The following is a 27,250-nucleotide window of genomic DNA, read 5'->3' on the forward strand; positions in this document are numbered from 1 at the left end:
AGTATCAGGTGAACCGAGGTTCATGGCCGCAAAGTACCACTTAAGGATGTACGTTACTTGGACTACTCGTTTGTTGTTGTTTTTTCACGAAAATTTATACATTGTTAGATTTTTTCGCGATAACTGTAATGAAATGCATCAAACGGTTATATATTTTGTTTAGTTATCACTAACTTTAGAACAATTGGATGATATTTAAATATTATTCAATTTTTATTGAATTACCTTCGAAACCTTGACATCGTAAAAAGTAAAAGGAACCCAAACAAAATTCAGGCCCCCCTATAGGTAGAGCAAAACTTTCGAGACCCCACACTTTTGCCCCTGAAATTTTCGAATCCACTCTGAATTCCTCCATTCCTCACCGTTATTTGTGAACGCAGCCTTCTCGCATACAAGACAAACGGAAATATAAACGTTAAATTTCACAGAAGCTACAATAGCTCGAACACCGATTCACATAAGCATAAACAGACACTACCAGACCGATCCGTTGACATTCTAGCTTCCCTACATGCAGAACAAACTGAACCTTAGTTGAACAACATAGTAACACATACAATCATTCAATCATTCCACATGTTTCACCAAACAAAATTGAATCTAAGCGATTGACGAATAAAAAATGTTCTTGAAAGGTAGTATGTGAGAATCGCGGTGTCACATTAGTATTTCGACTCCAATGTGGGTTCAAAGCAAGACAGGTAGATTAGGGTATTTCTCGCCATGGCAAATCAACACTTTACATAAAACAGCCCAACGTAATATACACTTAAATTATACGCAATATCATACACAAAAACGCAAACAACTAAGAAAATGAACGATGTGTGGAGTTGTTTCTCTTATTAAATACCACAAATTGTGTCTGCTGTCAAATTAATCTTAAAATTCAAAGGCCTTTATTCCTGCGAATGCATTAATAACTTTGGCAATCCTTTTGCCCATGACAATGCTGGTGAAGAAGAGGATGATAATTTTCTAGAATTAGTAGATTTACTCGGAAGGAATGATACTGTATTGCCATGAATGATTTGGATCATGAATTATGCCGTTACTTTGACTATACCTTACTCTATAACGTTGTTTCGGTTACAGAGTTACTATTTTACAACTACAATAGTGTTGTTCGCGTGGCTGTTTGTTCTCATGTTCTAAGCACATTTTGCATATCATAATGCTTGTGGTTGCATTGATCGTTCGGTAAAAAAGTTTTAAAATACTGTTATTCAAAACGGGGAAATATCTTTTTAATATAGATATGAAATAATTTCAGTAAAATCACTTTTGATATCCCTTTGGATGTCCGATTTGTGTTTTACATGCAATTTCCTGTCATTTGATATTTCACTCGGTAGTTTAAAGTATCTTTGAGCACTTCAAAATGAATTTACTAATTTTATATCGCATTTATGCAAAACTGGTACCCGTGTGAATTAGGCAAATTAGGCGGCTACAGCTCTGCATGGCATCCCAACATCGCCAATTTCTTGAAGTAGAGGTAATAAGCTTTAAAACGACATATGCTATGGCTGTATAAGGGTAGGTTAATTATACTCCTAAAATAAGGCCCCTTTTTAACTAACGTTTTAACACACGTGAGCTAATATCGTAGCGATGTCTGTCTTTCTGTGTATGAGTGTGTGTCTGTCTGTTTTTCTGTCATTCTGTGGGTCCGATATCTCAAAACCGGCTTATCATATTAGAATCAAATGTGGTACATAGATTTTGTTTCGACATGGCAAGAAAAGATCAGTTTTTGGTTGGTGTGGCTTTCATATTTTTTTGCTCAATAGCATAATTAATTATTTTAGAAAAAATTGACATACAGAGAGAACGGCTGCGCAGAATCGAATGAGATTTACTACAAATGTTGATCGCACAGGGAGTTACCTCCATATAAGACATGAAGAGGTTACATAAAAGTTAAAAGATAATCTGCATATTTGATGAACTTTCCTAATTAGGGATATATATATCTGAATTTACAAGATCAAAATTGACGATACGTGGTATGCATATATATATTGAAGATACTATTATTTAATATTATTGAAAGTCATTAAGCAATGTTACTTCAGCCCATTTCTGATTTGCGTATTTAATGAACTTTCCTATTAAGGGTGACATATCTTGATTGACTTGATTGATTGACCAAAGTTTGATTGACCAAAGTTTACGAATCGTGCTATTTACCTTGAGCATACTATGATACAACATAATTGAAAACACTTAAGCAATTTTACTTTAGCAAAGACCTAATTTGCATATTCGATGAACTTTCCTAATTAGGGGATATATACCCGGATTAACTTGATTAAGTTGGCAAAACATGCTATGTGCAATGATGATACCAGGTTAAAATAATAAGTCATTTAGCATTTTCACTTCAGCAATTACTAATGTGCATTTTAATGAAGTCTCCTAATTATGAATATATATATCTGGATTGACTTGATCAATTTTGTTGTTATTTGGTCTGTACTTTGAAGAAACTATAATGACCAAAAGTCGGTTTAGGTTTTGAGAACATCTAATTGCTAATTTGCATATTCAATGAACTTTCTCAATTAGAGATATATATCTGGATTGGCATAATAAAAAATTGACAAAATGTGCTATGTGCATTGAAAATACCACAATATAATTAATTTTGAAGTCATTTAGCATTTTTATTTTAGCTAATTACTAGTTTGTGTATTTAACGAACTTTTTTAATTAGGGTTGTATAATTGGAATATGAAAATTATTTTGCATTTTCCATCAATAAGTTGTTAATTTTCACATTTAATAACTTTCCCAGTTAGGGATATAAGACTGGCAGGACTCTAAAAAGTTTATAAACTGGCTATGTGTATTGATGAGACAATTATATTGTATAAGAGAAAGATCATAACACTTTCAATGAAGTCGAAAGCATGTGGTAAAAGTTTGAATTCAAAGACAACTGCAACATGTACTGAAACACGTGAGCATTTGCAGTTCATATTTGGTTAGTTGGTGTGCCAATCGCCTGTAAGTCACATTCCCCAACGCTTGCGGCGCACATTTCTATGATCATTACGCAAGAGTGAAGCGACTGAGGTCTGGAAGTCGAGACTAGGTATCCTGCCGTTTGAGTCGATACGCTCGAGGATGAACACCGAAGTTTCGACCACTGAGGGACTCTTGTACTTAATCGTCTGTCTGAACCGACTGCCCTGAAAGTAATGTGAAGTTATCAGACTAAGTAATAAGCAATTTTTAAAGAAAGAAATACTGTCTATTTTACATCAACTTGAAATAAAATGGCGCCAATTTTAAATGTAATATTTAAATACTCTTCTCGTACAGCCTTTTTTGTACGTTTCGAGAAAATGACAACGTCATAATGGCAACATTTCGTATTTCTTTATGCAAGTTAATGGAATTAGCTGACAGTGAACTGCTCACGGGTAGCATACCACTTTAAATATTTATTTATTTACTTACTTACATGAAATAAGAATGGTTGAGGACGGAATATAACTTGATATAAATAGGAAGAAACGGCACAGAAAACCCTAATTTCTCTTAAACCCTCATTTCTCTTATTCGTTCAGCTGTGACAAGGAAGGCGTCCCGAAAAAGGTGAAGTCAACATGGCAAAATAAGGTGAGTACTACACAAAATAATGAAGAGACATTTTTGGTAACTTTCTTACGTTCATAACAGTTATATTGACATGCGAGTTTTTGTACTGCTAGCACGATTTTACAACATCATTACCTTAGGCCATGAACAAATACAGAAAAATTTGTACTTATGTAAACACATTATTATCATACCACTGGGGGTGCTGGTCTGTCACTCTCCTTATTCAGGTAAATATACATGGCATACAAGAAGATCGCATGATTACGTTCAAAATGTCCAAGGAATTTGGATACCACCCACAACAAATGATGAATAATCATTGTCCTTAATTGCGTAGGATACCACCCACAACAAATGATGAATAATCATTGTCCTTAATTGCGTAATACACATCATATACAATTTAACACCCAAACATTAACAAAGCCACCCATTCACACAGAAAGAGACAGAGACGGACAGACACATAGATAGATAGAACTTGTTATAACGCTGATTTCCATCGTCTTACGAGCAGGATACCAAAGATCGACCAGAGTAGTGGCTTGTTGATGACCAATGTCAATCTTTATTTCTTCAATAAAGATGCTTACAGAAGAGCCACTGATGTTAAAAGGCTACTCTATCAACTTAACACCTAACTATATAATTCCTTAACTTAATTATACATGGAAATTCGATTCAACCCATTACAATAATTCAAGGTAAAACTTAATTGAACAAACAACTATAAAAACAATCAGCGGGTAATGAATTACAAATCTTAATCGATGAAACTGTTTCATAAGTTACTCTTCCGGAGAACTCTCGTAAATTAATTAGACACTGGCGAAAACAACATATATTATTAGAAACGTCTACCCTTAAACTTTCAACTTGTTCATACAAACATCCGTTTATGCTGACATCATCCTGAGCAAACATCTGCTCAACTACTTTGTGATAGTTCCGACAATTAAGAATATGCGTGAATTAAATGACACTTATATGCTAGATTACCATCAACTTTGTGTTGTTTGTCACAGTACCCAATAACACATAACTGTTAGATTTCATGAAGTCAAGTTACGTAAAATTCACAGAGTAGGTTCACTCAAACTGTTACACACTGAACTCTGAACTATACTGAAAGTTAAACTTCGTACCACACTGAAAGTTTTCTGAGAAATAAATTTCCTTCGTAACGACAGATAGATAGATAGATAGATAGATAGATAGATAGATGGGTAGGTAGGTAGGTAGGTAGATAGATAGTGTAGGTAGATAGATAGATAGATAGATAGATAGATAGATAGATAGATAGATAGATAGATAGATAGATAGATAGATAGATAGATAGATAGATAGATAGATAGATAGATAGATTATATATGATTGCAGGATGCATGAAACTTAAGTTACAGATATCATTACTTTGAACTTGAAGTAATTTATGTTGGTATATATATATATATATATATATATATATATATATATATATATATATATATTATATATATATATATCGGTATTTATACACACGGAGAGACACAAAATACATGCCTAATAGTATCCGAACGATAACATTGGCATCCTATGATGAGGCATGAGGAAATAAAATTTTTCTCATAATTTGTAGAAATCAACAGTCGTTTTTCGACTAGTCACAGACTTATCGACATTTAAAAATCGTCACAGCTGCTTTGCCATTTAAACAACTTCTGTTTGTTTTAACTATGTGAGGAGAGGTTAAACATGTATGCGTTGGTCAATATTTCATAGTAACACCTGGTAAAATTACAAGCGCTTTGAGTGTTCAGTGTAAGCAAAGTCCAACGAAAACAAGAACACGTATGAGAGTTTTCGCCATCTTGGTCCGCAAACCAACATATTAATTCACAGCATGCCGTCAAAAGCCATCAATCAATCTATATATAGCTGCCGTTGATGTGTAGCGTTCAAGTTTGATAGTTGCAAATCATAATTCAGATCAATTTTGAACAAAACGCAGCTGACTTGACTTGACTTGACATGACTTGACTTGACGTGCGTATCAGCAGCTGCAGATAACAAAATGATGAAATCCTGGTTCAAATTTCTCAAACTTAGCTATTAAACACAAGTGGTATTTAACTACCGACTTAGAAAGTTTATTTAACCTAAATCTCATGCTGTATGGGGTTAACCGTCCGAAGGGGAAAAGCGCGTCATGCCGTACCTTACTTCCTATTTATACAGCATTTATCTCTCCAAGTTTCATCTAATTTGTATTTTAGGATATTAAAAGAAAGAAACATAATCGTAAGGTGACGTTGAATTAGGGTACAATTTAACAGGCACCTGTGTGCTGGGTAGTCTACTAGATTGATCGATTTTCTGTTCGATCTTTTGATCCCATACTCGATCTGCCTGCTACTGCAACCTAAATACCCCAATGGCAGGCAGATCAAGTAAGGGATCGATAGAGCTGAAAACATATAGACTATACCCAGCCCACGGATGCCTGTTTACGCTTTCACTTTTGCAATGCTTTTGTAAGTCCTGTCAACGCGTCTTCTTTTGTAGGCAAATGCACAAAATTTACAACCATCAAGTCGTCTACAAGTCCAAATTTCCGTGATGTCAACGCAAGAAGTGATCTGTTAAATCACGTCCTGTGCCGACCAAAACAAAACATCGTGTTTTTGAAAACGCACAAAACGGGAGGTACTACTATACAAAACATTTTCTTTCGCTATGGCGAGAAACACAATCTGACATTTGCACTGCCGAAAAGAAGTAACATCGCTGGTTGGCCAAGCCTCTTCCATCCGAAATATCTTCGCGATGGGGTGCCTAAAGGCAAGAAATACAACATTTTTGCCTTCCATTGTAGATTTTACCAAGCAGGTACGTCTGAACATTTCACGTCTACTAAAAAAGTCCCTTTGGAAGTAAGAAAGACTTAACTGACATAACAGTATATAACAAATAGCCCTGTCACTTACGTGTACATTGTTAAGGGTGAATACGATAATTTTACAGTCCTACAGACTCTACAGCCTCATTTTAGTCAGCATCAAAATAAGTTGACACATTTGCGTAACTCAAAACCTGTCACCTTTACTACCATATCTATATAACATAGGCCACATTTCCAATCTGTGCTTTTGCCATATAAAACAACACTGATTCACTTTGTTGTTTTAGGACTAAAAGAAATAATGGATCCCAGTTCCGTGTATGTAACAGTAATACGTAACCCTGCAGATCAATTTGTGTCAATATTCAATTATTTCGAGCACCAAATCCAGAAAAGATTGAATATTAAAGAGGATACTATATCGACATTTCTCGCGCATCCTGAGTACTATTTAACACCAGGTACGAGCTTTGAATTGGTAAAAAACCCTAATATGTTTGATTTGGGAATACCAGTCGAACAAGGCGACAACAAAACAGCTATAGAGGAAAAAATCAAGGAACTTGAACGTATATTTGATCTTGTGATGATTACTGATTTTATGGATGAGTCGCTAGTCCTTCTCCGTCACCTGATGTGCTGGGAATTAGAAGATATCGTTCATACTCATCTCAACGTTGGACGGAAAAGGAGGATTCGAAAGATTAACGTGCAAGAGAAAGAAAGCGCTATTAAACAGTGGAATCAGGCTGACGTGGCGCTGTACGAGTATTTCAACGCGACGTTGTGGCGGAGAATCCGGGAATTTGGTGTCGAGAAAATGAAACATGAAGTGCGAAATTTGCGCAAAGCTAAAGGTCAGATGTACAAGTCTTGTAAGGGAAACTCTAGCGACGCCACACAAATGACTGAAAGTGTCAAGACATGTGAGGCAATCTTTAGAAATGAATATGCATATGTAAATTATCTTGGCAAAGTTTATCAGCCAACTGCAAAGTCTATAAACAATGTGTAACGAAGAAATCTAATCGATCATCGGTTTTTCTAAGCAGCTCTTAATGAAAGAAATTTATTATAATTAGTATGAAGAATATTTAAATGTGCCTACTTTCAAAGCACGCTGTACTTACTTTCCAAAAAATCTATACAACGCAGAGGTAGTAAATCTTTACATGTGCGTGTTGTAAAATTCCTGGTTACAAATTATATTTTTGACAAGTAACTGTTGGTCACACCTAGATTTGTGAGAATGATACCATAATTGTTGAGAGATAGACCTTGTATCCATCAATAGCATGTGTATGTAAACAAAGGTGGTTGGGAGTGCAAACACTATGTAACTGACAACAAAGTTGAAATGTTGATATCGTGTTACATCGACATATGTCCAAGGTTAGTAGGTACCTGATTATTGTATGTGTCATTATCGGTATTGTCGTCATTGAAACAATTCTTATTAATCTATGATTCGACTATGAAAGTTAAGTCGTGTTACGTATAGAGTGTTACATCGATCTCTCGTGAGACGCTGGAAAGTTCCATGACTAGGGAATCCAGGCACTGGATACGATGATGGTGAAGGTTCAAGTGACAGTTTCGTCGACCGCAGGATGGATCATGGTGTCTCCAATTGAATTTTTAAGTGAATTTGCAAATTTTAATGGGCTTCCTTCGAAACAGTTAACAAGAAACTTTCTCAGCAAATGCTATGAATACTGACAGTTTTCCTCGAAACTCCAGGGACAATGCTGTGGACAGTCTCACGACGAAAGTGTCTCCAGACCACACAATAACGATCGTCTGCGGCGTTTTAAAATATAACTGTCTCTCAAAAGAAAAAAAGCAAGATGGCCAGTTTAAGTTTCTTACTTGCGCATTTTAAATAAGTAGCTATAATTGAGAGAATTTTTTTTTTTTTGGGGGGGGGGGAGAAAAGGTTACTTTTCACTGCCAAATATTCTTATCATTTATTGGCTTAAAAGAATTTATGAGCTAGACAAGCCATACTGAATACAGAGCGGCCTATGAATGACATGCATACTTTAAATGTCACTGACCTTTCTGACTATGTGGTATGAAAAACAGGAGACAGATTTTCTAGCATCCAAAATTTGCGCAACCTCTGATAATATTAATAGCCACTTGATCATATGTATATATAATGATCAGTCTTGAAATATATTTGAAAGTGTTATGTAGTGTAATTGTGTAAAGAAAAGATTGATTAATTGAGTAACATTTACGGGCCAGTTGACGAATATGGCACACTTTATTGAGGTAAGGATATCGGAGTCAATCTCAGTAAGGAAGAAATAAGAGTGAAATGTTACAAACATTCATGACCCGTGATGTACTGTGATGCCATGGATCTTTTGAAAATGCGTGTTCGGTGTAACTAAAACACATACTCTAAAAAAATTTAAAAGATGAAATTTTTCATTTGCTTCTGTCTGATTTCCCAAAGTTTTCTATCATCATAACATTTATCATTTTTATCCCCTTAAAATAATTTACTGCGTACCTGAAGTGTTTGTTGAAAATGGGCGGGGACGGTGGGGGTCCAGCATCACATAATTTTTGCATACTTATTTTTTTCGAACCAAATCCGTAAATTTACTAACATTGTTAACGGCCAGGGAGAGCACAAATACTGTGCTCGTTTCAAAGTTTCCGTAATCTGCTGAGAAAGTCCTTTCTAAAATGGTAAAATTGGCATATGTTACATCTAGTGACACGTAAATTCTGGATGATGAATTGACATACACATTGCATTCATAAATGTGTAAGCTGCGGTCTCTCTATCGAACACTGTCTATAGAGCAAGCGCGAGCTAGAGTTTGACCCTATTACGTTACGTTAATCTTTTACATACCATTTTCAATACATTTCATTATGTCTGGCGGCCCGGGGCGGGGGTCGAAAGAGTATATCACGAGCTTTGCAACAGCTGGTCCTAGAAGTGATTCGATTATTGCAACAGCTGGTCGTAGGTAGCCGTCTAAAATCTCCTCTGATATCTTCATTCTGGCGTGATGCTATTGGAAGTGTAAAGTTTAAACTATAAGCTCGCTTGGAGAGACGGACTAAATGATCACCAACCATACTTTAAAATGGTCTCGGTAACAGCAGATGCCCAGAAGGTGGCCAGGTTTGATATTCTTGTGGTGTCAATTAATACAGATGCCCCCAACTGTTTATTTTTTCATTTTCACAGAATCATAATAAAACATATTTTGAAGGCTGATATACTGATTGTACATATTTTTGAGCTTGATTTAAAATTTGCTGGGGAAAGTAGAGCTGTTCGTAACTGCCCTCCCACTGGCATATGAGGCAAATTGGCCCTCCCACTGGATTATGATGTCCATTGCCCCCCCTCCCCCCAGGGTCTATAATCTTCCCGCTCCGCACTCCCCGCAACAGTTCAAACTCCTACTGCCCTCTCCTCACCCCTGAAATTCCCCATTGCCCACTAGATGTACATCTTGGGACATTGGACAACCTTTGGACATTGCTCCCCTCTAAATTAGATGCTTCGTCTTCCCTAAAGTTCTATCAACCACGGCATTCCCCTCCCTCTACTTATTTTCTGTTACCCACAGCAAGAAATTTTCTCCCCGCCCACTATTAAAACTGAAATGCCTTCCCCGCTGACTGTAAACCTTGATTTTTTCCCCGCCCGCTATTTGATTTAAGATTTGCCCGCCCGCTGAAAAGCTGCGCACGAACACCTTTTTGCACTAACAGCTTCGTTTGCGACACCTGTTAATAATTCATGAATTTCGCAACTTGGGCGCTGGACGATTGATAAAGCTCACATCATGTTGTGAACCATTCATGAGGGATTCACCGTTTATCAGAGCACATTAACAAATATCAAAAAACTCTTCTGCCTTATTGTAATCCGCTTGACCTAAAGTCATTTATAATGAGTTCTCCGTGTACTTGTCTGGTCCCTTGGCAAATAGGAATGTTGCTTGGCTTATATTCAGTTGTGAAGCAATACACAGTACTCTGTTTGTTTCGTTCGTTAATGGGTGGTTCATCTGTAGTGCCTCACCCGTCACTTTTGTCCCAGGAGATCTCAGGGGTTGGTGAGCGGCCGTTATTTTGTCATGTTCAGTAGTGAGAAGGCGAAAATAGTGTAGCTGCGTAAATCTCTATAAATCGACCTACATACAAATGTAATAAACAAATTAACCATAAATATAATAAAACTCAACCATAAATGTAGTAAACTTGAACTTGTGTATGTGATCATTTGTTTATCAATGCCCTCAGTAAATAATAACTTTAATAAGACTAGTGTATTGCTATTGCATACTTCCTTGAAACTAGGTTTCCTTTCTGAAACTCAGAATAGAATACTTTGAGAACACTATCAGAAAACGGCAAGGTACCGATCAAACCGTTATATAATGGAAGTGGAACAGCAGTTCTAGACACTGATAATTACATAATAAGGAAGCGTCAAAATAACGTCAGAACAAACAACACAGAAATATCCAACCTTATAACAGAAATTTTCGAACTACATACAAATTATTTTTTTTCCGCTAGCCAATTACACTCAGACTGCAGTGAAATAATCGCAATCATACCAATCCATAATCCAATAACACTAGGTCAAAATTTGTAAGACAATAGTTGTAAACATAGACACAAAACAGCACAGAACAGACAGTAAATAGACGGTACACAAACAAAGTCATATTCATGAAAGAAAGATATATGGACCTCTGGCCAGAAGACCAAGAAGTGATGTCAGGTGTTTCGAAAATAGTAAGCGCATCCTGCCCCACATGTGGCACCCGCCATATATCAATCTGTAAGTCAGATAGGTAGTGGTCACTAACTAAGGCCCCATGTCACCGATGCCATCAGTGATCATTTGTCGAAGAGAGATATAGAAAAACATGGTCATATGACAGTTTCGAATTGAAATACGATCTTTTTCAGGCGAACCACAAAATTGAAAGTTTTGAAATTTTGGTAAAGTTTTCGTATGCTACGTCATTCTCTTTCATAATCAAGAATAAAATTAGGAGGCATCATGTGATTTCTCCGAAAAAAGAAACAAATTACCTACAGTTTACCGATGTGAGAAAAAAAATCAATTTTCGATTTTCTAAAAAACAAGACTGGTTCGTGAAAACACTTAGTTCATTCCACGGGCTTCAAGCAATAGACTAGAAATATATTGTAAAATCGGAAAAGTACGAAAAACTATCCCCCGGGGCGTATTCCTACTTCATGTTCAGTGTTTACAGAGCGATGACTTGACTTACATCCACAGTTGATATGTAAGGCACATTGAAGACTTTCTCATGTTCATAGAACATTCTGTATGCAGGTTCCATAGAGCTGGAGATCCGACGGTGCCGGCTCTCTCGATGTCCCCCTCCCGAAATCGGTAAAATAGATCACGAGTTTAGGGATTCAATGCAGGAAGTGTAGGGAAACCACAAAAAAAACAGCCAAAAGATACAGCTTATGGAGCTTTAACAAGAGTGGTGCAATAACCAAGCTATTAAACTTGTTACAATTTTTCTGACTGCGACCTCTCCACACGCTGTAGAGTTCATGAAGCACCCGCACTCAGATACTCGCTATCACACGTCACACACAAACTTTATCAAAGCAATGAATATATCAATTAGCTTGGCGGAAGACAGCCTCGGGGACAGTTAAACTGTAGATATCCAGTCTTCATAAACACACGAGGTACATTTTTTACACAGTACATTTTGTACAATTACATGTCCTTCATGAAAGCGCAGCTAAACTGAGGAGAAGTAGAGTCGGTATCAATTACAATGACGTCAAAGCAAACACACTTTATCTCATGACCTCACATGACCTGTGTCATTTAGTCCGTGTCACAGTCCCTTGTGGTTCATGACATGAACTCCTCCCTCACTAATAAACAACGTAATGCTTGACGCTATCATGATGGAACCATTCGTGTTCGTTTCCTTTAGCACTTCATACACGGCAACGTTTCACGGAGAAGGGACTGTTTTTTATTCCCTATCACGGGTCCATGAAATCAAGAAAAATAGGTACTTTTCCAAAAACCTGGCCCAAGAAAGGTTTGAAATATCCCAGGAAATACCCTATCAGACACTCAAACTTCACCAAAATTTTCATTGTGCATTTTCTATGCTTTGATCTGGTTTAAAACTGCGATTTGAAATCTAATAAAGTTTATGAGTTTGACACTCCTGTTCCAAAGTTAACAGTTTCTTTCAGACTTTGATGTGTTAATATATGTGAAAACAATATCATAATTTAGCATTGACCTGACTCTAATATTACGTCTCCCTCTCCTGGATTTTGTAAGTAAGGGGGTTTTTTGGTCATATTTTCTCCCATATTTCTCAAAATAAGGGGATCTTTTTGTTGAAAAATCCCAGATTAGGAATATCTTGAAATTTTGTGGAACGAGCATGGATGCCCATGCTCTCTGATAGTGTCACCACCGGGGGAGAAGGGAGGGCCGATCGTTTTCATAATGACGCTGCGACAGAAACAGTGACCTTCAAAAGCGTTTCCAAGAAAAGATTGACCCTCCCCAATTTTCATGCGCAAAAAAGCAGTGATCCTCCCCTGCGTGTGACAGTCCGTATCAATAATACTTTAATTGACATAAAATTTCTCATTTGACCTTTGAACTTTCAAAGAATACTTTTAAACCTTTTCAAATACTCACTTTGAGGAAATTCCAATATCATGTGTGTTGTTCATAGTTGCTCTTTCAAACACCCAACTCTCATCATGTATATTTATATATATTGTCAAACATTGATAAAAGCACAAATTTAGTTAATTTTATAATGGAAGGAAATTATTCATAGTTTCCTTATGGACTACAATGTATAGTAAATCAACATTTCGGTGAAGTTACAAAATCAAATTTCTTGCACACATATGCAATTGCTGAAACCCTTGTCTGATTAAGTTTATTCGCACCAATAACCAAACGTCTATAAATGCACAGATTTAGCAAGTTTTGTATTGGAAAAAAATAATCATATTCTCCTCATAGACTACCATGTGCCGTAAAGCTACATTTCGGTGAAATTCCAATATCAAACTTCTGGCACAGGAATCCACTTGTAACCACATTATTCCCATCAAGTACATTAATATCAATAATCAAGCGTACAAAGATTTAGCTAGCTTTGAATGATTTGAAAAAAATATTCATAATTTCCTCATAGACTAAAATGTATGGTGAATTGACATTTCGGTGACATTCCAAAGTCAAATTTCTTATACCCATATATAATTGTAACCATCCTAGTACTATCAATTATCAAAGGTCTATAAATGTACAGAAATTACTAGTTTTACATTGTAAAAAAATTCATAGCTTTCTCATTCTCTACCATGTATAGTGAATCAACATTTTTGATGGAATCCAAAAATCAAATTTTGTGTTCATACTTGTACTTTTGACCTCCCACTTCAAGTAAAGGACATTTGTTATTATTTGTTAAACATTTACTATTAAACATATGTAGGGGAAAATTGTTAATAGTTTGCCCAATAGATTCCGATGTATTATGATTTCATATTTTTGGAGAAGCACTGAATCGGCCAAAACTTGCCTTTTCATAGCTGCAATAGTTGCGCAAAGAAAAATGAAAACCCTCCCCAAAGGCATGCATGAAATGTCATGACCCTTCAAATATGCTCGAGAAAAAAATAGTGCCATGTTATTTCTGTCCAGTCCTCAACTAAAAAATGTAACATAGAGGAAGTAATTGTTCATTGGATGAAGGATATAATAGCAAATACTTGAACGAAAGAACGTTCTAAAGAAATGCATAATTATAGTGATATCATAACATATTTGTCGATGCGTATATATATATATATATATATATATATATATATATATATATATATATATATATATATATATATATATATATATATATATATATATATATATATGTGTGTGTGTGTGTGTGTGTGTGTGTGTGTGTAATTTTCTCTGTTTCACCTCAGCCACGTATTCTCGTGTTGTTCTTGTAGCCGTACAGCTTCACAACTTCGAGTCGAAGGCGCGCGAGAACGGCCAGCATCACCAAGGATATATATAAATAACTTATAATTTCATTCTTAACTCCTTTACAAATCCGACATAATGGATCCAGTCAAGTGAACTTGTCAATCATTGTGTCGCGCTGCCTTGATGCCAACGGAAGTCCGCCATCTGGCGAACAAAGAGGTTTCGCCTCGGACAGCAGCAGTGTAGCACAGCCAACGGAGCTTTTCATCCAAAAAAGCTATTCGGGGAGAAATATTTTGAAGCTAGGAAAATGTTAATTAATTTTACTTGGTCAGGGGACATATTTTTAGCTTAGAGGGAATAGATTTTAGTTTTTTGTCGGGCAGGGCAGATATCGGTTGATTGAGCTGGGGACTGGGTTTGGAGAACAAACGAGGACAGGGGAAGTTACAAGTAAAAGGGAGAAAGGGGATGTTGAGCCTATTTATAAAATTAAAGACTGGGGAAACCGACAATTTTTCAGCACATGGAAGGGGCGTTTCATGTCTGCAGGAAATGATAACATTTTAATGGGAAATGTTTTCTAGGTCAGGGGAAATCGACAATTTGTTTTCGCCACAGGCCTGTAACCTCCATAAATGTAATAATCTCCACAAATGTAATATCAACCACAATTGTATCAAAATCAATCATAAATGTAACAAACCAGCCAACCATTAATGTAACAACTCACAACCTTAAATGTAATAAACAAATTAACCATAAATGTAATAAAACTCAACCATAAATGTAGTAAACGTGAACTTGTATATGTGATCATTTTTTATCAATGCCCTCAGTAAATAATAACTTTAATAAGACTGACTGCATACTTCCCTGAAACTAGGTTTCCTTTCCGAAACTCAGAATATAATACTTTGAGAACACTATCAGAAAACGGCAAGGTACCGATCAAACCGTTATATAATGGAAGTGGAACAGCAGTTCTAGACACTGATAATTACATAATAAAGGAAGCGTCAAAATAACGTCAGAACAAACAACACAGAAATATCCAACCTTATAACAGAAATTTTCGACCTACATACAAATTATTTTTTTCCGCTAGCCAATTACAACTCAGACTGCAGTGAAGACAGTATAGAAAAACATGGTCATACGACAGTTTCGAATTGAAATACGATCTTTTTCAGGCGAACCACTAAATTGAACCACTAGTGAACTTGTCAATCATTGTCTCGCACTGCCTCGATGCCAAAGGAAGCCCGCCGTCGGGCTAACAAAGAAAGTTTCGCCGCGCTGCATGGAGGGCAGCCACAGTTATTAGCTGCAATAATTGCAGCCTACATACCGTGCGCCTGCTTTTACTGACGTGTTGGCTGTGCCACGGGTCGGCGCTGAGAACCACTAAATTGAAAGTTTTGAAATTTTGGTAAAGTGTTCGTATGCTACGTCATTCTCTTTCATAATCAAGAATAAAATTAGGAGGCATCATGTGATTTCTCCGAAAAAAGAAAAAATACCTACAGTTTACCGATGTGAGAAAAAAATCAATTTCCGATTTTCTAAAAAAAAGAAGACTGGCTTGTGAAAACACTTAGTAGTTCATTCTACGGGCTTCAAACAATAGACTATAAATATATTGTAAAATCGGAAAAGTACGAACAACTATCCCCGGGGCGTATTCCAACTTCATGTTCAGTGTTTACAGAGCGATGACTTGACTTACATCCACAGTTGACGTGTAAGGCACATTGACGACTTTCTCGTGTTCACAGAACATTCTACATGTAGGTTCCATACAGCTGGAGATCCGACGGTACCGGCTCTCTCGATGTCCCCCCTCCGGAAATCGGTGAAATAGATCACGAGGGAGACGAAAAAAGTCTTGAAATGAACGGCAGAGGGCTCGCTACTACATCGATCTGCGGCATGAGAGTTCATCCGAAAATGGCCTCAGCCTAGGCTGGTGTGAGCAAACTCAAATAAAATTTCAGAGTCCAGATTTAAAATGCCTATGGTATAATATATGATGATGGAGTCGGCAGGACGAACTATTTCTGACATACTATAGAGAATAGACCACGAAACCCTTGAGGGGCACACTGGTAAAGGAATAAAAGTAACTTTAAAATTTGCAAAATGTTACAAGTATAAACTTGGTATTTGAAATAGGTCTATCCCCAGAATGCCTTTCCTTTGTATCGTGCGAATTAACAAAGCGTTGTTCATTCTTCTGAGAAAGTAGAAATGGTGTACTGAAAGAAAAGTGTCGATGAGGGAGAGTGGCATTGAATTATTATTCAGAATTGTTGCTAATTGTTATTAAACCTTTGCCATATCTATATGCTATAATAAGTTAATATTATATAGGGCTCAGCCCTTGGTGTCGCGCCAGGGGTTATTAAAGATTGGCAATGTTATTTGTATTGATTCATGATAAACTGTAATTGTTACTTCATAAACGTTTATATGACAACTACCGGTATACCCAGATTCCCTCTGATGAAAGCAGTTCACGTACGTACACGACGTCAAACCCTGCAGCAGGGCAGGTATAGATTTTCTGTAGCGTGTAAAAATTTTGGACAAAAATTGGCAATTTTACAATGATAACAGCCTATTGCGATAAACAAGGGACGTATTATGCAATCATTATCATTGCAATGGTAACCGCACTGCCCACCTTCCACTTGCAAGCTGAAAACTATAGCGTTCCGTCTAAAACTGGCAATTTTTGAATCCAATTATTGACACAGGGGGCGCTCTTCTATAATTCAATCCCAGCATTCTTTGCGTATGCCCCCGTTCATATGCACGACAGTTTTCTCCCTTTATCTATATTAACGATATTTTGTATCAGCGACAAGGTGCATAATAACATTTACTGGCTAATAAAAGAGGTATATTTTATAAAAAGCATGTTATATAATAGTAATTTGTTTCGTTTTTGTTTATTTACGAGTACTCAAAAAAAAACCAAAACATGGCGGCGCCATGAAAGAAGGGTACACTTCCGGTTACTCGCATAGTATATTATGAATAAGCGCATGCGTAGTCAGTAAGCCGCTGGCGCGACTATTACAAAAATTTAGTCAAGTGTTGAACTCAAGTAAGTTGCTTGTAAACATTTAAATTTTCAGTGACACATTTGCTTATTCGAATCTGAGCTTTGTACATTTATACCATAACCACCGTTACATATAAGGTAGCATCGCAGATTGAAATTTTAAATCAATGAATCGCGCAGACATTACATGACTGCGTGATATGAGGCTCGCCATGATTGGGTAAAACTGAAAGAACCTCTCTCTGATTGGTTCAGAGTTTAACGATGGCCCAGTGTGATTGAGTAATAGCCGAGTAACGGGAAAACGACTTACATGATAAGGCTGCTGACAAGTCAAGCATTACATCATAATTACATCCTTACGGGAGTCTAAAGCCCTCATGACATCATTTGTACCATGTGTACACGGAGGGGGGCGGTTTCCATGCTGTGACACATACAATATGCTGATTGACACTTTGCATATAATTGGTTTTCTGATGAATAGCTTTTCAACTGATCGGCAGCAATACGCTCTAAACATATCTTTTGAAAGCATAAATTAATCGAAGCACATTTTGATCAAGAGTAGGATTTTTATCAAAGGTCGAACAATTGCCATCTTAAAAGTATCCGGAACAATGCCTGTTCAAACCGAAACCTTAATAGACATGACATTAAAAACTCGGGGGTGGGGGGTGGGGGGGTTATATATAAAATACAGGAATTGGAAGATGATTGCACCACTAACTTCACAAGATCGCCCTAATTTCCTGGATAATAAGATAAAAGTGAACAATCTGAAGGAGTTAAAACTTGACTATCCATAATGGGGTTATGGCCTACCCTTAGCTTTTCGATTTTCTGCTGGAAAAAGTTAAAAAAAAACACTACTAAGTTGGCTTACAGGGATATCAGTTGGCTGTGTTTTACTGGTCATTTTATCAATTACTGCAAAAAGTTCTCAACCTGAATCCGCAGTTTCAATTCGTGAATTGATATCACATATCAAATATGTGAAGGTATGACATGTCGAACTTTAGGCCTTGTATTGAATTTCTATCAAAGACATTCTCGTGCGCAGAGTAGACAATGTAATATAAATTACACGTCTACTGTGCGAGGTAACTAAAAAAAACTAAAAATAGGAAACTAGCCAAAGAAATATACAAAATGTATGCAAATTTAAACACCGAAGCCATTTTATTCTTCGTATTTTTCGCGGTCCTGGTTGCGTTGAGGGCGCCATGCGGGGCGTGGCTGCAGCTGGTGTGTAAATCTGCGGGGTCTGTCCGTCAGCTTGTTGGTTAGGGGTCGTTCCATTTATAAAGCAGATAGTTTCTCCAGAAAAATTTACTAGAGAAACAAGTTACCTAAAATTTAGCGGTATCAAAAATTCAAATAGCCTCCGTTTCTGTGTTAACTGTATGACAAAAATCAGTGACGGTGAAAATTGTTCTTACTCCATGTACTTAGTTCAGAAATGAATTGCGACATTTGAGAGTCCACAAATATATGTTCCCGAGAAGCAGTTAACGTATTACAGCGTTCCTTGGTATTCAAAATGCCCATGTGAGGGCGCTGTTTTTTTAAAAGCGGCCCCTCGCTTAAAATCTATGACTGGCTAGATTTTCACTTTCCATGGTAACTGTGGCAAAATTGGAACAGGTGACAGTATACCTTTAACCTAAAGAGAACAAACTTTCTTGACTGATGTTAACAAATTCGGTAATTAATGGTGTTAACAAATACAGATTCGAACTCATGACCCAGCCACCCAGCGAAGACATCAGAGTCAAACCGCTCTGCCAAATCCCTACCCTTAAAAAAGAGTGGTGCAACAATTTTTCTGACTGCGACCTCTCCACACGCTGTAGAGATCATGAAGCACCCCAACTCACATATTCGCTATCAGACGTTACATACAAACTTTATCAAAGCAATGAATATATCAATTAGCCTGGCGAAAGACAGCCTCGGGGACAGTTAAACTGTAGAGATCCAGTCTTCATAAACACACGAGATACATTGTTTACACAGTACATTTTGTAAAACCCACACGTCCTTCATTAAGCCACAGCTAAACTAAGTAGAAGTAGAGTCGGCATCAATCACAATGACGTCAAAGCAAGCACACTTTATCTCATGACCTTACATGACCTGTGTCATTTAGTTCGCGGTACCGGTACACGTAGACACAGTCACGAATTCCTCCCTCACTAACAAACAACGTAATACTTGACGCTATAATGCATGGAACCATTCGTGGTCGTTTCACACGTTACTACACTGCACTGTTCAGTGGCATTGTATGCACAGTATCCTTCATCCATTAGCACTACATGTTATACACGGTATTGTTTTATTCCAGGTTACGCATTGCTAGTAACTTCTTCCAAAATCGGCCCGCCGAGAGGTACCAAGCTGACACGCGGCTATCAAAGGGGCATCACAAAGTTGTAGTTGATGGAATTTGTTGTATTATCGCACGTAACTTTACTCAGCATGATCTAGACGGGCAAAGGTCTAGACCAGCAAATCTGCAGTATACCTTACACAATTACAGCTCAGCTCGATAACTTAAGGGGCGTTAGGGATAGGACAGAAATTACAGTCTCTGGAGGGTCGGTGTTTTTCAACGAAAAACAGTTACCTTAAAAAGCGTTTGTAAGAAAAGAGCAATTTCCACGCACAAAAAACAGTTATCCTCCCCGCGTGTCACAGTCCGTATCAATAATATCTTAATTGACATAAAATTTCTCATCTGACCTTTGAACTTTCATAGAATACTTTTTTTTACCTTTACAAATAACCACTTGGGTGAAATTCCAATACTATGTTTGTTGTTCACATCTGTTCTTTAAAACACCCCATTCTCATCATGTACATTTACATGAATTGTCAAACATTTATGAAAGCACAAATTTAGCTAAGTTTATGAAAATTATTTATAGTTTCCTCATAGACTACAATCTATAATGAATCAACATTTCGGTGAAATTCCAAAATCAAATTTCTTGTACTCATATGTGCTTGTAACCACCCTAGTACATTTCTATCAATTATCAAACGTCTATAAATGCACAGATATTGCTAGTTTTATATTGGAAAACAAATTAATAGTTTTCTCATACTCTACCATGTACAGTGAATCAACATTTTTGATGGAATCCAAAAATCAAATTTCGTGTCCACGCTTGTACTTTTTACCTTCAAATTCAACTAAAATACTTTTATCATTATTGATTAAACATTTATTATCAAACATATGTAGGGGAAGTTGATAAAAGTTTGCTCTATATATTCTAATGTATTATGATTTGATATTTTTTGGAGAAGCACTGTATCGGCCACACACTGACTTCTTATAGTTGCAATAGTTGCGGAAAGAAAATTGACGACCCCCCTAAGGTATGCATGAAATTTCATGACCCTACATAAATGCTTGCGCGAAAAACACCAACCCACCCCCAAAAAAATCGGCCCAACCCTCCTTCTGCAATTTCTGTCCAGCCCTAACTAAAATGTAATATAAAGGAAGTTATCGTTCATTGATTAAGAATTAAAAAACCTACTTCCATTGGCTGAAGGATAAAATCGCAAATACTTGTCAGTGAACGGATGAACGTTCTTAAAATTTACATAATTATGCTGATATCATAGGTTGTTTGTCGATGCGTGTGTGTGTATATATATATATATATATATATATATATATATATATATATATATATATATATATATATATATATATATATATATATATATATATTATATATCTGACTTCATCCGCGTATTATGGTGTTGTTGGCGTAGCCGTACTACCTCACAACTTCGAGTCAAAGGTGAGAACGTCCCGGCATCAACAAGGAGAAATATAAATAACTTACAATTTCATTCATAGCTCCTTGACAAGATGGAATTTTGATACACCGAATGTCATCTTTACCAATATGACATAATGGATCCGGTCAAGTGAACTTGTCGATCATTGTCTCGCGCTGCCTCGATGCCAAAGGAAGTCCACCGTCGGGCGAACAAAGAAAGTTTCGCCGCGCTGCATGGAGGGCAGCCACAGTTATTAGCTGCAATAATTGTATAGCCTACATACCGTGCGCCTGCTTTTACTGACGTGTTGGCTGTGCCAAGGGTCGGCGCTGCACAGCCAACATATCAGAAAAAGACGGCGCACGGCCCGTTGGCTACAATTATTGCAGCTACCGCAGTTATCAGAATTCTATTTTTGAATATATTTGCGAAGGAAATGCAACAACAAGATCGAAAGAGCAGTCATTTATATACGGGGATGTGTTGTGGCTGTGAATTTCAAAAAGACCATACGCTGACGATCTTGGTGATTTCGAAAATATCTGTTCGATGGCGAGCAAACAACCATCTATTGGTGGCCACAACGCTGTTGTCAACGGTCTCCGCCGACGTCAATAGTCAATCGCGATCCCGGTCGTCGATGTCTATCTTTTTTACTTTAAAGTTTGCAGCTAGGCTATTTACGCCTGTAAATGTAAGCGCTCTTCTGTTTGCAACAAATGCATACACACACGCGTTAAAATGCGCTGCGTGTAACAACATTCCTCTAATATTTTGAGTTTGTATATACATGCCGTCAGCACCAATGCACTGAACTGGTATCCGATACAATGGCAAGTAGGTGAAAATACTCAATACAACTGCTTTTTCCTGGCTTTGCATATTTGGAATCAATATTAAATGGCAGGATAGGTGTTAAAGGTGTGCATCAAATATAGGCCCTACAGTTATTCTTTTGGTGTTTTTTAATGTTTATAAACACTGACTTTATACAAATTTAAACTTGGCCCATATCCTCCAGCAGTGAGATGCATCAAAGCCAAGCATATTACGTTCAGTCATGGGTAGAGAAATCCTTTTTCTCTACTCTATGGTTCAGTGCAAGAAAATACAGGGACAGACTGAAGCCAGACGCGGTGTGTCTAGTAAATACATCACTATACATAAGGACAGGTATAACGCAGTGAACACATAAAAGAGGGTCTCCCCTCCTGATACAGAAATCGTTGAAAATTGACGTGAAATAGCGCGATTTGTGATATTTTGAACAGCTGTCACATGTGAATATATTTGCACCCTCCCTTTTATTTGTCACCTTTTGCATAACGGAACGCGCCTTCCATTCTTCCGACGGAAGGGTCATAAATAAGAAGTCAGTAATCGTCACACATTTTATGTAAATATTGACCTGAGATGACCTGTTCACGGAACATCCACTCACGCATTCCTGGGAACACTGTACACAACTTTTGTACCAGTGCATAAGTATTCAAAAACACCTGTTTGAATTCATTAGCATCATGTTGAGTACACAACGTAACAGTCGAAGGGGAAGCACTGACAGTCAGGACAGTGTTAATAGCCACGAATACAGTCACCGTGACCGTCAGAGAATTGCTGCTGAAGTCGACGCCGCCATTGCGGGAGGAGCCATGGGAGCTTCTGCATTTGCAACTGGTCACCGGCCCGACGACAAGGACAACGAAGCCAAACCGGATACCGAACGCAGTGGTCAGGCTGCTGCCACTACTTCAAGTCCACGTACGTCACGTAGAAATCCGAAGAAGACTCGAAGGACAACAAAGCCAAAGTAAGTGCGTTGCTATATGGCATACAAGGTGAATGAACTGTAGCTCAGGCCTTAGCTCTTATCACAAGTTTTACTGGGCTACCAAAGAATGATTGAATGCAACCAGACGACGAGAGGCTAGGCTGTGCTAGGCACAGGCGCATATGGGCTGGGTAGTCTGGTTAATCGATAACTCGTCTGCTCGATCTATCAATCGCTTGCTTGCTCGGGAAACGGGCAGTACAAGATTGATAGATCGGACAGACGATCGACCGATCAAGCAGGCTATAAGCACCTGTGGTAATAACAGCATGACATTATCGACGTATACTTGACAGACTTTGAGCTCGTCAAGATCTCTTGATTTATTTCATTGTTTGTTTATCTAGGCCTGTCACAAACATTATGTACAATGATTATATTGACGATCTTTGGTTTATAAGCATCCATTCCATAACAACTGTTGTCGACAGAGTGAGATAAGGGCCTGTAACCGGACCGTCAACAAAGTTGATAGACTTAAACCACAGTCCGTCGCGAGTAGAGGGATTGTGCTTGAACGATATGGTCACCTGAAAGTATATTTTGAGGACAAGGCAGAAATTACAGGGGAGGAGGATTTTCCAAAGTAATGCTGCCGACAAAGAGTGACCCTTCGAAAATGTTTTCACAAAGAATAATGACCTTCCCTAATTTGCTCAAAAAACAGTTACAAGGCTCTCCCTCTGCACGTCACAGCCCATGTCAATGATATTTGGAATATGGTTTCTCATTTGACCTCGGACTTTTTAAAGAATACTTTTTAGCCTTTAGAAATAATTGCTATTGTGTAAGATAACTAAGAGGTCAGATTCCACAATAAATCAAAGTATATATACGTAAGTACAATAGACTCCAACATCAAAAGGGGACAATGGCTGTATGTTATCCTGTATTTATATTTTGGCATGAAGTTGTATAGAGTGCACTATTATTATTTGTCAAGAAACTTATTACAGCATTAAAGTCAATATTTAATAATATATTTAAGTAAATTCATTGGCACATCAAGCGTTGTTACATCTTTACTACTTAAGTGAATTGGCATTTTTGGTGAAATTCAAATAAGAATGTTTGCTGTTCACGTCTACATTTTCAATCACCCTGTTCTAGTCAATTAGTATCATATCAATCGAGACATACCTACGAAAGCAGAGATCATAACTATTTTTTTTTGTTGAGAAATAATTTCATAATATTCCACCAGACTGCCATAGTTACTGAATCAACAATTACTGTGAAAACCCAACATCAAGTTTTCGTGTATGCAAATGCACTTATCACCTTCAAATTTCACTGAAGTACATTATATCAATTATCAAACGATTATAAATTTACAAATATGGCTGGTTTATCAGGCAAAAGTTGTTAATATTTGTCCTGTAGACTCCCACGTATTATAATTTGATATGTGTTGAATTAAATTTCAAAATCACAGTTCTTGAAATGTTTGACCTTGCAGCCATCGTTGTTACCATATCACGACCCTTCCCAAATGTATATGCAAAATTTCATGATCCATCAAAACTGTGTGCACGGAAAATGTTGACTCACTCCCAAAAAGCACCGGCCGCGTGTCCCTGTAATTTCTGTCCAGTCCTGTAGCATGAACACTGTAGCAACAGTTTGTTTTATACTAATTTGAATAACCTATCAAATTACATATTGCAGCTATCATCCTGAATCTCAATTGGCTACAAAGATTTAAGGTAGTAAACAAAGTAAAACTTTTACATTATTCCCTTTTGTTATCAAGAACAAAGTGAGGGGTCACCATGCAAAAATACAAAACTTGATGATAGAGAAACACATTACCCAATATTTTCAACACTTGAAATTCAAAATGGCTGTGATCATATGAGGCAATTAGCACAACATTGTCGACTAGTAAACAAAACGAGCGGATGTTTTGATTGCTATTCCATTGGTTTCACTGGATAAAATAATAGTTGCAATAAAAGTAATAATTATAATTTAATATTTAAATACAATATTTTGTCAGGTCACTAGTAAATAGCACACTGCAAACTCTAATTTGAAAATAATCGTTATTAATTTTGCAGCACCGGAAAACATCTTAAGGTTCCTAGACAAGAAATTGACCTCTTTAATCTAACAATTCTCTGGTGGTTAATAAGCTCACAACCCCCATATATTATGCATTTTCTAAGGCCTAGTTATAGGGGAACATTTTGATAACCACAGTGTCACCATTGTTTACATAACTATCACGTGACAGGTAATTCGCATAACCTTTCAAAAATCGGGTTTCCCTATGCTTTGTCTCAATACTTCAAAATATCTGACTAAAACTTGCTGGAATGCAAGCTGTTACAACGCTCTTCAAAAAAAGTGTCTCAGATTTTTTATATCTTGCTTACTTTTTATTTGAGCACAATTTAAAAGATATCAACTAGGGTTAAATTCACCCCTCTGGAAGTTTTCTGGCGTGAAAATTGTTTAAGAAACTTTAAAAAAATTCTGAGGCACACTTTGGAATATCTTTGGAACAGCTTTCACTCATACAAATTTCAGCCACATATCTCAAAGCATTGAAACCGCACACTACCAGGATTTTCAACCAATCCTGGCCATTTTAGTGAACGCTCTGTCAGTTGATGAGTCTTGTTTGTCTTCTTCCATTCCTGGACAGAAAGCATATGGGAAACAAGGCATTGATAGTGAGCCATAGATGGGGAGGTCCGATCCAGGGAGGAGTGACTGATGCTGTCCATCTACTCATCCGACTTCTTCGTGAATTGGGATTATCAGTCTACTGTACCGTCCTCACAGCTACAGAAGCAGAAATCAAAGAAGCCAGAGAATATGGCGTTGAGTTGATAGTGCCTTCACCGAAACCAAGATTCAAGGTCAGAAGTGGAACGCCCAATGGTGACTGGCTGTATTTCCACAAAGGCTACTTTCCGAACCTACAGGAGTTAGCCAACGTTAGATTTGTTTTCGGATTCGGAATGATAACATCTGAGGCAGCTTTTGAAGTCCATAGAGATCTCTTCAAGAAAACAGCTGCATTCTACTTGATCAATCTGTTTGACAGGGACGTCGTCACCCCTGTTATAGCTGATTGTGAAGATTCAGAACTTGTACTTCGACGCGATAACGTGTTAAAAGAAGGACAGGATTCGAGCTCGGTCTTTTCTGTTGGAGGCAGTATCTTCAAAAAGTACAGAAAGATATATCGCAAAGATTCAAAGATAAAGCACTACAGGTTATCTCCAATGGTGGATGAGAATCATTTCAAGATGAAACCGCCAGAATATGTTGACGAAGATGAAGAATTTCAAATTCTGTCTTTGTTCCATGAACATGAGCTTGAATATCTGAAAAGTGACAGTAATATCGTGAAGGCCATGAATTCAATCGCAGACTCCTTTTACCAAATGAAGAAATCTGCCCTGAAATGGAAAATTCTTGGAGTACCAAAGCGTTGTGAATCTGATATTATTAATCAAATGAATCCCCATTCAAAGTTGAAAGTCATTCTGGCTCGAATGCCATCTGCTGAAAACTTAAATGATGAACTCGGCCAATCTAATCTTGTCCTTGTTCACCCATTTTCCGTACATTATGTCAATCTTACACTTGCCTCCATGTCTGCTGCTGTTCCTGTCATTGTTCCCGATGGATCACTGAGCCACGAGCTGATTAAGGTGCATATGCATGATTATGAAGAAAGCGTTGTCGTTGACATGAGCGATTCTGATAAGCTGCGGGAACGTATCCGTGATTTTCTGTGTTCATACAACACTACCCTTAAAAGGGCGAATGAAATCAGATCTACAATAAAGAGTAAGGTACAACAGGAGCTGAAGAATATAAATACTGATTTCTTCAGAGTAGTTCAGGATGACGCAGAGATTAAATTGGGAATCATCTTAAAAAGGGAGAAGAGCACAGCCAAGAAAACACAAGGTATCTGTTTTGTTAATCGTGAACTCACATTATTATCCATTTACTTAATAACATAATCTGTCTGTCACTTTCACTGTTTTCAATCATTATTTCTGC

General features: G+C 37.3%; 1 protein-coding gene across 3 annotated transcripts in view; it reads left to right on the forward strand.

The window, feature by feature from the left end:
• The window catches only part of LOC139129721 (uncharacterized), a 135,877-nt gene that overhangs the window by 48,413 nt on the left and 60,214 nt on the right, over window positions 1–27,250 (forward strand). The window contains exons 1-2 of one of the 3 annotated variants that reach the window (XR_011551655.1): window positions 22,792–23,203; window positions 25,875–27,154. Coding sequence is in view for 1 of the 3 variants with exons in the window: in XM_070695401.1 (XP_070551502.1) it covers window positions 25,875–27,154 (1,280 nt within the window). In the remaining 2 variants the exon portion in view is untranslated. Of the gene's footprint in view, window positions 1–22,791; window positions 23,204–25,874; window positions 27,155–27,250 lie in introns of those variants that run through there. The other 2 variants (XR_011551654.1, XM_070695401.1) reach the window with 2 other exon arrangements.

Source organism: Ptychodera flava, chromosome 3 (assembly GCF_041260155.1).
Source record: "Ptychodera flava strain L36383 chromosome 3, AS_Pfla_20210202, whole genome shotgun sequence".
In the NCBI taxonomy this organism is placed as follows: domain Eukaryota; kingdom Metazoa; phylum Hemichordata; class Enteropneusta; family Ptychoderidae; genus Ptychodera; species Ptychodera flava.